The 13,693-nt window shown below is 54.9% G+C and overlaps 4 protein-coding genes across 4 annotated transcripts; 3 read left to right on the top strand and 1 right to left on the bottom strand.

Moving 5' to 3' along the window:
• Window positions 1-4,405: 4,405 nt before the first annotated feature.
• On the top strand, window positions 4,406-7,331 carry LTR77_003105 (uncharacterized protein; the record flags this gene model as incomplete). Its single annotated transcript, XM_064800362.1, has 2 exons — window positions 4,406-4,479; window positions 4,538-7,331. 2 exons carry the CDS (start codon window positions 4,406-4,408, stop codon window positions 7,329-7,331), a joined length of 2,868 nt encoding a protein of 955 aa, XP_064661701.1.
• Window positions 7,332-9,245: 1,914 nt separating this feature from the next.
• LTR77_003106 (uncharacterized protein) lies at window positions 9,246-10,108 on the top strand (the record flags this gene model as incomplete). The annotated part of the gene is made up of 2 exons (XM_064800363.1): window positions 9,246-9,908; window positions 9,971-10,108. The coding sequence occupies 2 exons, from the start codon at window positions 9,246-9,248 to the stop codon at window positions 10,106-10,108; spliced, it is 801 nt and encodes a 266-aa protein (XP_064661702.1).
• A 739-nt stretch (window positions 10,109-10,847) lies between these two features.
• LTR77_003107 (uncharacterized protein) lies at window positions 10,848-12,100 on the bottom strand (the record flags this gene model as incomplete). The annotated part of the gene is made up of 3 exons (XM_064800364.1): window positions 10,848-11,223; window positions 11,280-11,783; window positions 11,844-12,100. 3 exons carry the CDS (start codon window positions 12,098-12,100, stop codon window positions 10,848-10,850), a joined length of 1,137 nt encoding a protein of 378 aa, XP_064661703.1.
• A 298-nt stretch (window positions 12,101-12,398) lies between these two features.
• On the top strand, window positions 12,399-13,400 carry JID1 (J domain-containing protein 1; the record flags this gene model as incomplete). Its single annotated transcript, XM_064800365.1, has 1 exon — window positions 12,399-13,400. The coding sequence occupies one exon, from the start codon at window positions 12,399-12,401 to the stop codon at window positions 13,398-13,400; it is 1,002 nt and encodes a 333-aa protein (XP_064661704.1).
• Between the last annotated feature and the right edge of the window lie 293 nt (window positions 13,401-13,693).

The following is a 13,693-nucleotide window of genomic DNA, read 5'->3' on the forward strand; positions in this document are numbered from 1 at the left end:
CGCATCATCACACACTCGGGTTGGTCAAGCATATCTCACGGCAAGGAAGACGCAAACGATCGCGCATGCATTTGAGCTGCTCGTGCCTGTGTATCCAATACATTGCATCCACGATCACTCCTTATCTTTGTTCTGTGTCGCACTGCCCAAAAGTCATGACTTCACGCAGCATCACGCTGACATGCTTCCATGTTCACTGTCGGCAGAAGCCTCGAAATATCATGATGTCTTCGATATTATGTTGTGCGATACTGGGGAAGTGATTGGGACGATACCAGCACGCTCGCCAGCGCACGATATTGGACAACTGGGATAGCTTTCAACCAGGCCAGTGAACTTCTCGAGGCCCTCAGAACTGGTCGGGACACCACCATCACGGACCCTTCTCCGGCAACATTTACGGGCAATGTTTGACGACCGGTTTGGCAGGTTCCGGATGGGTGACTTCCTTGATTCGGGAAATCATCAACGGAGACGAACAGAGAGTGATCGGTGGTGATGGGTCGGTTGTGATGGTCCGGAAGTCTCGACCAGCAATGCTCCCCATTGTCAATGTGTGGGAAAGCACACCGCTAGGGGATGCCATATCCCCCCAGCTTCTGCGTAGCCGTAGATGTTGGGTTCCACCCGATTGGATGTGGTATGTTCTAGCCAGGGGGGTTTTCGGAATGGGGTCAGAACCAACGTGCATGAAGTTTCGGAAGGAACTCTACAATCGTTGTTTAGGCGGTGTCGTCTCGTCCACCCTACCATAGCAGGTTCATTTAAACCGTCAGCATGCAATATAGCGATATGCGATTATGCGAGTTTGACCCTCGTACAAATCACCGCGCTGTTGCACACTACCGTCGATCGTCTCACCCAACACTATCGAACCGGTGAGTGAAGATCATTGCGAACCTCGCTTCGGGATCGCGTATGCAGTCCTGATACTCGGCAAGCCGTTCGGGGTCGAATTGTTGTCTCGTGCTCGCGGTCAACCTTGTGGGCTGACAGTGGGGGTGTCGTCTAGAAACATGGGGGCCACAGGGGCTGGGGGTGAGGTTGATCCTTCGCTCAGGGCGTAGTCAGCACTGCAACTCCACTTCAGTTGAGGCTTTGTTGTTCAGCTCCTGAGTAATGCATCCTGCCGCAGCCGAGGCTGATATGCGTATTCTCGCTCTCGTGGTATTCGGGACCGAGTTGCCTCGTTCTCGTCTGCGGTGGATATAGTAGCATCGGGAGTTTTCCTATGCTTTCGCGACGCGCGAGTGTCACGACAGACACGAGGTGCTATTGCCACGCGACAATAATCATAGCTGGGCCGTGACCACGACGTCGGGAATACCGACAGGCGGCCCTCCTCCTGCACCATCTGGTGCTGCATACGGTCCAGCTGCTTCAGCAAGGTGCCGAGAGCCACGGCATTCTTGACAGTGGCCGGTTGCAGCCAGGGACATCATTCGCGGTGTCGCATCGCCTACGCTGTTGGGCAACTACCGGCTCTGATGATGTTGGAGCTATAGCTTTGGCGATGGAAATATTGGTGCTCGTACAAGTACATGCAGAGCTGACGAAACGGGATCGAAAGCTCGCCGGCATGACATCGTCGTGCAGCACTTCCTTCTGTTTTCGGGACTATTGATGAACGCCTTTGCCCAACACGCAGCTGCGAGTGGTGGCGTGAGCAGAGCGGTCGGCTTGTTGAAGGCTTGTTGCTTGGATGCCGTGAACGATCGTCGAGTTCGTCAACTCGGCACGCTTGGATGGCGAGTGCAAGTCGTATACGTACTCAAAGTTCAGAAGTGTCGCCTCTTGGATACGAGCTCGAGCTGGAGGTTCATTGCCTTGTGTTCCGGCGGATTGGGAATTCTCCGAGTGGAAGTGGTGGGCAGATAGACAACTCCGTCGGCGTACCTCATTGCTTTAGGAAAGTAGTCGTCTGGCAGAAATGGCTGTTAGAAGGATTGCATGCGTGCTGATCTGTTCTATTGAATCAATACTGCCACCGTTCCCCTAGTTCGTATTTTCGCATGGAGAACACATTTGTCAATGTCCAGTAATCAGGGCTTGGCTTACATACCGACATCCTCGACGTCTTACGGGTAGGTAGAGGCGCCACCCGATGCCTATCTCGCTCATTCTTCACAATCTACACATGTATGACGATCTCATCGCATCGGAATGAGGCGGATCTGATATGCTCATTGGACTTGCTTGAATCGATTCGTCCATCGGACAGGCCTCCTTCATGCTCTGAGCTTTACGTCAACGATGAGACTCCATCTGCACGTCAACGCCCGCCATATCCACACTCACCACCATGCCATATCGCGCATGCGCAGGCAGTATCCCAGGTGGAGCGGAAGTCGGAGCTGTGTCCATTGCAAGACCCTCGGTGATGAAGCATGAAGCACTTGCATCACACCATCAGGATCAACGTTGAGATGCAGGCGCATGTGATCGTCTAACTGCTTGAACTCTATCTGCCTGGGTGTACGATAAGCTTTGAACTGGATGGGTCGCTGGGTGCAGTACGCCGCGCGAATTGGATTTATGTTTGCAGTAGGTTGCGTCGTTCCTGAGTTCCGCGGGATCGCGTTTGCATTCCGCCGTCAATACTGCTGGCTTCATCCCAGGTCAACGCCCCTCACTCTGCCGCTCTGACTGTGTTCAGGGTTGCGGGGGAGGCGGGGGACGAAGTTACGTTGCTCCCGCCTCCATAGCACCAAATAGGACTGTGGCGAGGCGGCTCTGTACCAGCGGACTGCTATCTCAAGAGACTACGCCATTGGCCACGACCGCGAAAAGAAGCTATTCTTCGGGTGAAAGATGGAGAATAGAGAGATCCGCGGGGAGAGATCCTGGGGAAGGTTTGCCTCCCAGACTCCCAGTGCCCCCAGCTAGCCACACGGGCGATCTGCACCTTGCAACCACTGGTATTCAGACCGCATTGGCTGCCAAGTTCCCATGTTTACGCAGACGGCGACCTTGGAATCGGTTGAACGGTTCTTGGATCAGCTTCGTTCTGTGAAGGTGCCAGCGCGCTCGCTTCCGTTAAGTCAGTTGGCCAGACCAACCGAGCCGCATACAACGTTCTATAGGCAGGTTCCTCGTAACGAACAGCGACGATCCTCTCAGCCTTTATCTTGTTTCGCGACCGACTCTCCCGAATTAGATATGGCAACCTGTGTCCACCTGTTACAGAAGCACCGAATGATGGCCTTCTCTCAGAAGCGGTGCTGACGGCGGGAACGGATGGATGATTTCGCACGGCTGACGTGGAGCGCCGTTAACGAAAATATGCCGCTCGGAACGATGAGTGGCGATGGGGTTGCCCAATGAAGCAGCAGCATTAGTTCTTTGACAAAGCTGCCTACAGCAATGCCAGCGTTGAGATGGAGCATCTACTGCGACGAGATAGGACCTAATCGAAGGCGTCATAGAACAGGAAATCTGTGCAACTCGCCCACAGCACCATCAGAATGGTGATGCCAGCCTGTACCTCCCACAACCCAGATGCCAGTCGAATGGGCGTGTGGAGTGGGCTGCTGCCGAGTTTCCCATTCCACCCAGCGCACGCCAACGCAGGCCCGCTGGGTTCACCTTGCTTGCCAGAGCGCACCTCTTTCGGGACAGGGCAGTCGGATCGGGAAGTTTTGGAGCGTTAGTCAAAAGCTTGGCTGGCACCTCGTCCCATTCGAAGCCCTCGTTCCGCTCTCCTGACTTGGCCGGCGAGGCGAGCGAGTCCCTGCGCGCATCCTGGCGCATGCGCTGCGGGCTGCTCGTCCTCAACCCTCCCCGATCCAAGCGTCAGGACGTCGCGCTCGCTCGCTTGGCGCAGGGCAGGCTGGCTGCGATCGCCGCCAGGGAGCTAGCTGATGATATTCTCCGACCCCAAAAAACATGATGACTTGATGCTATCTACGAGATCTCTGTACGACGGCACACGGCACAAATCTTACGCGCAGCAACCGTCCCTCGTCCCCCAAGGCAAGGCACCCTGGCCCACGCCCTGCGCCCGCTTTACGAGTCTACAAGTCATGATAAGGCCCGATCGGCACCGGCTGAGACCTCGCTCGCCAACGTATCTCGCAAGACGCCCCCACTCGCATCAGGCAAGCAAAGCCTCTGCTTGTGCTCAACCCACCGTTGTGCTAACGATTGCCCTTCAGCTTGACTAACTGCGGCGTCCTATTTGTGCCTGTGGACGCCTCCTCGCGCGCTGGACCTTTACCCACTTCCCTTCCTCCCGAGCCTCTGTTTCTTCCGTCTGTTTCCAGCATTGTGTTTCATCTGGTCACATGGTAGCATAGCGAGATGGTGTTCTGCACTTACTGTGGGCAGTCCTTCACCAGGGACGAGCATCTGGAACGACATATCCTGACCCGTATGCCTTGGCACAATCAACTCATGAATCGAGTCAATGCTGATCTGTTCGACAGACACCAACGTCAAGCCGTTCAAATGTTTCACCTGTCATATGTCCTTTGCCAGGCGGTGGGTCCAACCATCGGATCATCCAGTACATCGATGCACTTGCTGACCAGGTCAACAGCGACCTCCTACAACGACACTACACCGTCCATGGCAAGGACCAGAATCAAGAGCCTATACCTGCCGCCAATGGCATGATCCCAAAGTCAGCCGGCAGGACACCCATTGCCTGCTCCAACTGCGCGAAGACCAAGACAAAGTGTGACAAGAAGTTCCCATGCTCGCGATGTGCAGGACGCAACCTCAAGTGCACCTTGAGGCCTACACGCCGAGCCACAAAAGGTGCCGCTAGGGTTGGAGGACAGCCGGAGGGTGGTGGTCAGGTCATCTCGGCCGATCCGGGTGCACAACAAAACGATAGCCCTCCTCAGCAGCCACCATTGCTGAAGCCGGCGACACCGAAGAACAACGGTGTTCCTGCCACCCCCATGGCAGACCAGGCTGCTCCGCCGATGGTCGACGGCCCACCTTCACAATTCTTCGACCAGCCCACGAGTGGGCCCAACGGATCAGCTCCAGGATTGGCTCCGGCCTTTGTGGATGCGTCAAATGGATATCCGCAAGGTACACCCCACGACAGCTACGAGGATCTGTCTCGTCTTAACAAGGACGAAAGCCAGATGCAGAGCCCGCAGTTCATGTTCGACTGGAACCAGATGCAGATGCCAATGGGGTACGATGGTGTGGTCCAGCCGCAGATGCTCGTCAACCAGGACATGGGTTTCGATCCCAGCATGCTGCAGATGGCCCCGCCTCATCCTCCTCCTTCTGCTGATGGAATGCTCTCCATCATGCCGAACGTGGCCAACGGCACACGTCCACTCATCACCCCGACCGAGACGCCGAAGGTTGAGCAAGCGTTTTCACACCTGGGTCTTGCAAACTCGAACGGAGCGTTCCAACGACATCGACGTCGACATTCTCTCCTCTCGGAGGGAGATGTGAGCGGCGAGATGGCCCAGATCGTTAAGGCGCGGGAGTCATGGACAGTTTTCCGGTGCACCCCAACGACGCCATCGGCCTCCTGCCCTATCACAGCCAAGCTGAACCTCGAGCGGTTGGAACAGACGCTGAAGGATCATGAAGGCTGGAGTACCTGGAGTCCTCAGTGGGAGGAACCTGACCCCAACGACCCCAATAACAAAGACTACCTCACCGTAATGATGCTCCACGAGAGCACCAGGGACAAGCTCTTGGCCATCACGCAGAGCTTCCTACACAAGGCCCTGGAAATCCATAGCGAAGGCACCACCACCTCGCCAACACAAACTCATCCCTCACCCCGAGTGTCTTCAAACTTTGTCCTGCTGCCGCCGGCTCGCGTTCTTCTGCATTTCCTGAGGTCATACGTCAATTGCTCGGAGAGGTACTATCCTCTGACAGGTCGCGGCAACCTCGATGTCAACGAGCTGATGTACTTCTACAACGACCGAGCTGCGAGCTTGTTAGTGTTGATGATGGTTGCACAGGGCGCCATGAATATTCCGTCGGTGGAAGCTCGCATGCTCACCGGTGGACTCACGGAGGCCTGCCGGATATCCTTGTTCGATCTCATCGAGAAGAACATTGTGATGTCCGGAAATCCAGTGGTACTTCACGCCGCGTTGCTCTTCACCGTCCAGGCGGCGTGGAGCGGAGATAAATGGCAGATGGACATCGCCATGGGCCAGCGTGGAATGTACTTCGCCATGCTGAGGCATGCTGGTGTGCTCGACCAGCGTCCAACATCCGCAGCTGGCATGGACGGTCGTCCAAACACAGATCGGCTGTGGAATGAATGGATCCAGAACGAGAGCCAGAGTCGTCTGGTCTACTCGTGGATCATGGTCGACCAAGAGCTTGCTCTCTTCCACGACACTGCACCGCTTTTCTCGGTCACTGAGTTTGGCGCACCGATGCCGGATTCAGATCGCTTGTGGCATGCTGCGACAGCTGCAGACTGGTCTTCGACCTTCGAACAAGTCCACGAATTCTCCGGTGGATTCTCCTCTGTCGGCTCAGGCGCTCGACCTTTGTCGCTGCGTGACCTGTTCCAGCATTTCCTCGACGACCAGATGATCGCCATGGGCATCGAGATGACCCCCCTACAGCTTAGGCTCCTACTTCACCCATTGCAAGGGCTGGTCAACCAGTACAGTCAGCTGCTCAGCTGCTTCTCAGACTCCTTCGGACAACGTAGCAGCAGCTCTCGCGCGTTGACCGCAGCTTCGACCCGTCAAAGCCTAGGAGAAGTCCAGGCCCTCCTCCAACGCTGGTTCGACCTCGCCGAGCGGTACCTCAAAGTCAACGAGCTCTGCAGCATGATGTCCACCAACCTCGTCATCTTCCACCTCATCAGCCTCAATGCCGTCACCAACTTCCCCGAAATCGAACGCCTCGCCCGCGGCGAAAACTACGACGGCTCGTACCAACAGCTCGTCCTGCGCCACCGTCGCTGCGTCTCCGACCTCGAAGAAGCAGTCTACCACTGCGGCCAAGTCTTCCGCCTCGTCAAAGCCATGCGTCCGGACGTCCGCCCGCCCTGGTGGGCCGGTGCAATTTACCGCGCTGGTCTCGTCCTGTGGGTCGACAGTCTGATCAACAAGGATACCATGTCGCCGGCGAACAACGGTATGTTCCCGGTTGCTGGTCCGTCGATCCTGATTGATAATGAGAAACCGGATTCCTTCCTGATCGTGCGGTACTTGACGAAGCGGGAAGGCACTCCGGCGTTGCTAAGAGGTGACGGGACGCAGGTTGGCATCGACCAGCCGTATCCGATTTTGCGGCACTGTATTGAGCTGATTGATCGAGGTGCTTCGACGAGGTTCTCGGACGGGGTGAGGGCGAAGCTTGATCAGTTGTCTAGGAGCTGAATTCCTGATGGCGGGTGCTCATGATGACATGATGTCGATTGCTGACGAGGTTCATGATGATGATACGTGTGTTTTTGCTTTATATCCAGCGTAACGGCAACGGCGTTCTGGGACAAGCGAGGTGTTTGGGAGGGAGGACCACATAGCGGGGCTGTTGCCAGCTCTGGGAGGGCACATGATCGGTACGGGCAGCTTGGGGCTATGTACTGGACAGTCCCCGTGGGATACGTACAACGGGTAATCTGTAATAGCTGTTCTTCCAAGGTGGACTTTCGATTGAAACGGCTGTCGAATGTGTTTATAAAGATCTCCAACAAATCCTTCTACGACTCCGCCAGACTAGCTGATCGGCATCTCCACCTGCCGTCCGGATCCTACAGAGAGCTACCAAATTAATATGTATACCCGTTCGGTTGTCGTCAAGGTTATCGGACATTTTGTCCGGACCGAAGGGGACGGTGCCAGATTCTCCTGATCAGATTCAACCCTACTTAGGACACTGTTGATCAATTTCCGTGACGCTTTTGTCGAAAAGGATCGAATGGTGCCGTTGCTTGTTGCCTGTTTGATCCAACTTGGGCGTTCACTGCTTGATGAGGTACCGTCTATACAACGGCTCTCCATATTCTTAGTTCCGGACGCTTGCTTAGCCAATGACGGCGGCAACGTGTGAGGAGAGTGATGAAGCATTGTCCGACGATTCCATCGCTTGGTTGTTTTGGATTGTGAGTTCTGGCAAACAACATGGGCTGCTTAGGTCCTTCAGGGCGTAGATGTTTGAGAGTTGTAGTTCTACAGTTAGGTACAACTACAGAGCGCTACATTCAGCACCTACACAAGAAGAGCCACTCAATTGACGTCCGCCTTCTTGGGATGTTCGTATCAGGCCCATGGACGACATGGACGTCAACTCACATGTGACAGATTGGATATGACGAGACGCAAGAACGTCTTGCTCCCGTTTGCTGCACACGACCGACGTTCCATGGTTCGACGACAACTCTCGGGCGAAACAAAACACGGTAACTGTCCTTTTATTGTAGATAAAGACATGGGCGTCGATGAGGTTTGGTCGTTCGATCGTCATGTGTTAATTGGATTATGTCGCAACTCACATGACGACGCAAGAGCGAACAACAACATCGATCGCTTTGATGGGCCTCAAGGCATACAACATCTGCATGTCGCATTGGGAGTTGCGGACATCTATCAATGGCTGAGCGTCCGATTTGCCGTCGGATCTCGAGTCCCTTATATCTTCGCTATCCTCTCGGCCATGAGGTGACGCAACGACACGCCTGAACCATCCATACAAGAGCGAGAAGACGCCTTCGTGTTGCGCTCGATGCCGTGAAGAGCGAACCCCACCCCAAACTCCGACGCTGAAATCCATTGTATGCAGGCACAAGTCTAAAGATAGCGCAAACGACAGCCTCAATCGCCAAGGGTCCTGTGCGCACACACCAACCGATACCAAAAAAGTAGGTTCATCTCGCGCCTTCGCCTTCTGCTCAACACCGAAGGCTTGACTTCCAACCACACTCCTAGCGACCGCTCTACACCACGTCCCAGCCTCGGGTTTGGCTTCTCGCCAGCGCCTGGGACAAGAGACGGAAAAAGTGGAGCCGGAAGACAATGTTCTGGCGAGTAATCGAGCGCTGCAGTCAGCGGATTGGGGTTAGGAGGTCTTTTTTCTCGCCCCTCAGTGCCAGTGCCGTTGAGCGACGGTAGGCGGTGGAGCTGCTGCACGCAGACGGTCCAGCCTATATAGTGCATTGGATTTCTGCTGGTCGGTGTGGGAGTCCGTATTTTGCTTTCCTCCATTGATACCCATTGCTTTGCTGTCTAGCCTTTCCACGTCCTCGAAACACTTCCAATCCGAGCAATCCCCTCACCGCACAGAAATCAGCAAAGATGCCTGCTCAAGCAGTCGAAACCTCCCGCCTCGATGGCAAGGTCGCCCTCGTGACCGGCTCCGGCAGGGGCATCGGCTCCGCCATGGCCACCGAGCTCGCTCGCCGCGGTGCCAAAGTCGTCGTCAACTACGCCAACTCCTCCGAAGCGGCGGAGAAGCTCGTCAAGGAGATCAAGTCGATGGGCACTGACTCAATCGCCATCCAAGCGGACGTGGGCGATGTCAAGCAGACGACCAAGATGTTCGAGAAGGCGGTCGAGCACTTCGGACAGCTGGACATTGTCTGCTCCAACTCCGGCGTGGTGTCGTTCGGCCACCTCAAGGACGTTACCGAGGAGGAGTTCGACCGCGTTTTCCGCATCAACACCCGTGGCCAGTTTTTCGTGGCTCGCGAGGCCTACAAGTACTTGAGCGTCGGTGGCCGCATTATTCTGATGGGCTCCATCACCGGCCAGGCGAAGGGCGTGCCGAGACATACGCTCTACTCTGGCTCTAAGGGCGCCATTGAGACGTTTGTGCGCTGCATGGCGATTGACTGCGGTGACAAGAAGATCACTGTCAACTGCGTGGCCCCCGGTGGCATCAAGACCGACATGTACCACGCCGTGTGCCGCGAGTACATTCCCAACGGTGACAAGCTCAGCGACGACCAGGTCGATGAGGTGAGTTCAAGATCTTTCGATTTTGAGATGGAAAGCATGCAGGATGCTAACAAATCCCACAGTACGCCGCTACCTGGTCCCCAATGAACCGCGTCGGCCAGCCCATCGACATCGCCCGCGTCGTGGCTTTCCTCGCCTCGCAGGACGGCGAGTGGGTCAACGGCAAGGTCATCGGCATCGACGGCGCCGCATGCATGTAAAAGGCAGAGCATATACACAATATACAGAGATGAGGAGAAGATCCAAATTCCTGCGGTGTTACGGTCCGAAGGGATTGAAGAAGCATGAGGGATGAAAATTGGCGTATTCTTGTGGAAGGCGAAAGTCATCATACCGTACCAAGCGTTGGACTACAGTAGCAGCGAGCATTTAGACGCCTAGATGGAGATTGTATGGATTGTATGGATTGTATGGATCAATCACTACAAGCAGTGCAGGTCAGCTTCACTCCGCTTGATGTTGTCCGGACGCACGTGATACGGACGGCTCTCTGAACACATACCGGCACACGAAGTTCTAGATGCCTCCGATATCTCGTGTGCTTCCTTCTGTTCGCGTTCCACTCCCAAACAGGTCCCTGCAACATGGCCGAACGTGAAGCACGAGCCCATCGGCACGATATCTGAGATCTATTGAATTCCGTGCAACAGTACCCACTCCCACGAGCGGCAAGGGTACTCAATGTTCCACTGCTGCATGCAATAATATAGATCGGACGTGGCGCAACGCTAAGATCTATTATCTTCCGAAGCCACCGGGTGCCCAAGTATGCTCCATAGATGTGATTTTGGCGCACTGACGATACAGTGCGTCAAACGGCCGTATTGACTGCCGGTTTGGCCATGTGTTCGCGTGGAAAATACGCTTTGTCGTGCTTTTTCCTCGAGGCGAAAATGCATGTCCGAAGCATTGCAGGGCCGAAATTGGGCCGTTGCGCTTTCAGAGGCCGTCCAACATCTGGTCGAACCCGATTCTCTTGCCGTCCTTGATCTTGCGTCTCTTCGCCAGCGAATCGTTCTTCGGGTCGAGTTCGGCTGCTGGTGCTTTCCTCTTCGTGTCGGAGACGCGGGAGGCGGCCTCATGGAAATTCCAGTCTCTTTCGAAGACCTTGATCTGGCTTAACTCCTGGACAAGGCAGGGATTTTCACTCTGGCCGGGGCGAATTGCGCAAGTGAGGACAGCACTGTTGCAATGCTCTTCAGAACGCTGTTTCTGCACAAAACCCTTGATAATGTCGCGAAGACTAGCGTGACCGTGGTTGTCATACTGAAACCTGAGGTTGTACTCCTGAATGTAACGGGAGAAGCGCGATGTCCTGTTTCGTCAGTATTAGACAAGCTCTCCAAACACACCAGGGTCGCAACTACGTACTCGGCAGTCCTCATCCAGCCATGAGCGCCTGCAACAGCGTTGCGTCTTGGTTTCACGCCTGTGCCGACCACACAATAGAAATCCAAAGCCGGAAAGCTGCATAGGATACCGAAAGACTTTTCGGTGACTCCTTTCGCATCGTAAATTATGAGCCTTCTGAAACGCGTGAGCGTGCCTTCAGCAGCTGCCCGGCTGCTTAACGCAGCGAGGCTGCCATCATTGAAGGGATTGCTGACGCTAGATATCCCAGAACCAGCGGTCGGGCTCTCGCGGAACACTGTCAAGTTCTCGAGGTTGTGGAGGACCGAAAGCGACTTGAAATCTTGATGCGAGAAGTCGAGAACAGAAAGCTCCAGATCGACTAGCCACCCGAATCCAGGACTTCTCATGGTGATGAAGTGGTCGACGAGTGGCTTATCCAAGCGCCCAATTCTGGCGAAATGTGGAGTTGATTCACTCCCAAAGCCTGCTTCGACGAACTGCTTCCAGACCCCAAAGCTCTCCCTGTGTCTTTCGGGATAGTCAGTGGCTACGGCCGTCTTGGAATTCCAGGCATTGACTTACTCTCGCTTGACAGCTTTCCATATAATTTCTACGATCGAAGGTGGAAGCGCGCGAAGAGTATCAGGGTCGACGTGACGGATGTTGCAGACTGCCTTCCGCAACGCCGAGTTAAGGAGAGAGTCCGCACCATACGAAGACCGATGTTTCGACAGTTTGGCGCCCTGACACCAGTGCTCCCACGGCAGTGGAGCGCGCATCTCTTGCCTGACTATAAGCTCATGGTAGACCTGGCCGGAAGACCAGTCGTAGCGGGCCATAGCCACTGTGATCGATGGTGAGCAGATAAGTACTTCTGGTCATGTTCGTAGTAACAACCCTTGAAGCTGAAGCTGAGGAGCTGAGATGTGTGACTCAAGAGTCGACGTTTTTGACCCGAAGTTGAAGTCGCGTAAAGCAAGCGCGATCTCCAGATATATGCCAAGGCTCGCCAATCGGCGCCCTTCAGCCCCACCTCAGGTCTCCGGCTCTCTACACTGTACTGACAACTATACCACCTCAGCATCGGTACCACTATTATCACGAAAGAGACGATGTGTTGCCCACACCAGACCGGTCATGCTCATCAAGTATCCTAGCCTCTTCGCCGCAACGTACACCAGCTTTCAAACATCAACCTTCTCAGCATCATCGACGTCATTGAAGAGGAAGCGAACAGCAGGCACACGACAGTGCCAGAACTGCCAGAATGCACCGAAAACATATGCGACGATAGCAGGGGAGACTGACGATCATAACGACGGCAATGCCGAGCAACAAGGTCAACATGCCTGGCCGACACCACCCGCTGGTCAGAAGTGTCCAACGCCATATCAGATCTTTCAGATGAAACACAATGCGGCATATACCAAGTCGAGGTTCTACCATTTGGTGAAGCAATATCATCCGGATCGCGCCACAAGCAACAGCAACAATCATAGCGTCTCGCATGCGGTCAAAATGGAGCGCTACCGTCTGATTGTTGCGGCCAACGACATCCTATCTGATCCCACGAAACGCAGTGCATATGACCGATTTGGCGCCGGCTGGAATGGCAATGCAGCCATACCTACTCGAAGGAATGACAGCGACCCTGCTGGACCGTTCAGTCAGAACTGGAACAGCAACCCATCCGACCCAATATGGAAGAACGCTACATGGGAGGACTGGGAACGCTTCTACCACGCCCGCGCAAAGGCGAACGGTACCGCGGCAGAAGGCGTACACAACCCGAATCGAACTGGACTGTATCTGCAAAACTCCTACTTCCTACTCGTGGTCATGGCTTTAGCACTCATGGGTTCCACGGCGAACTACTCGCGCGCACAGAACGAAGGCCAGTACTTCGTCGATCAGCGAGATATCATCCATGATCGGTCGGCGAAAGACTTGCGGAAAGCGAGGCAAGAAGCGTTGCATTCGGGGTCGAAGGAGGATCGGGTGCAGTGGTTTCTACGGAATCGGGAGGCTACGATGGGAGTGGCCGGGAGTGATATCGAGACGCTGAGGGAGGAGAAGGTCGACCGATTATTGCCTGATCGGGATGTTTGCAGGAGTGAAGAGGTGAAGGAGAAAGACTGAATACAGAATGTGTCCTTGGCCACAAAATCCGCGGGGTCATGGAGACTGCATTCCTGGCCGTACAAATGCCGAACACCCGTCGACCTATGCATCCCGTTCTGCATTCTCACCATCAAGCCGGTTTGGGAGGAGCGCCACCAGTTCCCAGCACATACGGTCGAGATAATCGGCTCTCGCTCGGGGATGCGAGTGAAGCTGATTGTGCAATTGCTCGTCTGTTATCCCCGGCTTTCGAGCACAGCTCAGCAGTCAAATGTGGAAAAGAGCAGTCCGTGAGCGGAACCTCATTCAGC

Source organism: Saxophila tyrrhenica (assembly GCF_035928015.1).
Source record: "Saxophila tyrrhenica strain CCFEE 5935 chromosome Unknown scaffold_4, whole genome shotgun sequence".
NCBI lineage: Eukaryota > Fungi > Ascomycota > Dothideomycetes > Mycosphaerellales > Extremaceae > Saxophila > Saxophila tyrrhenica.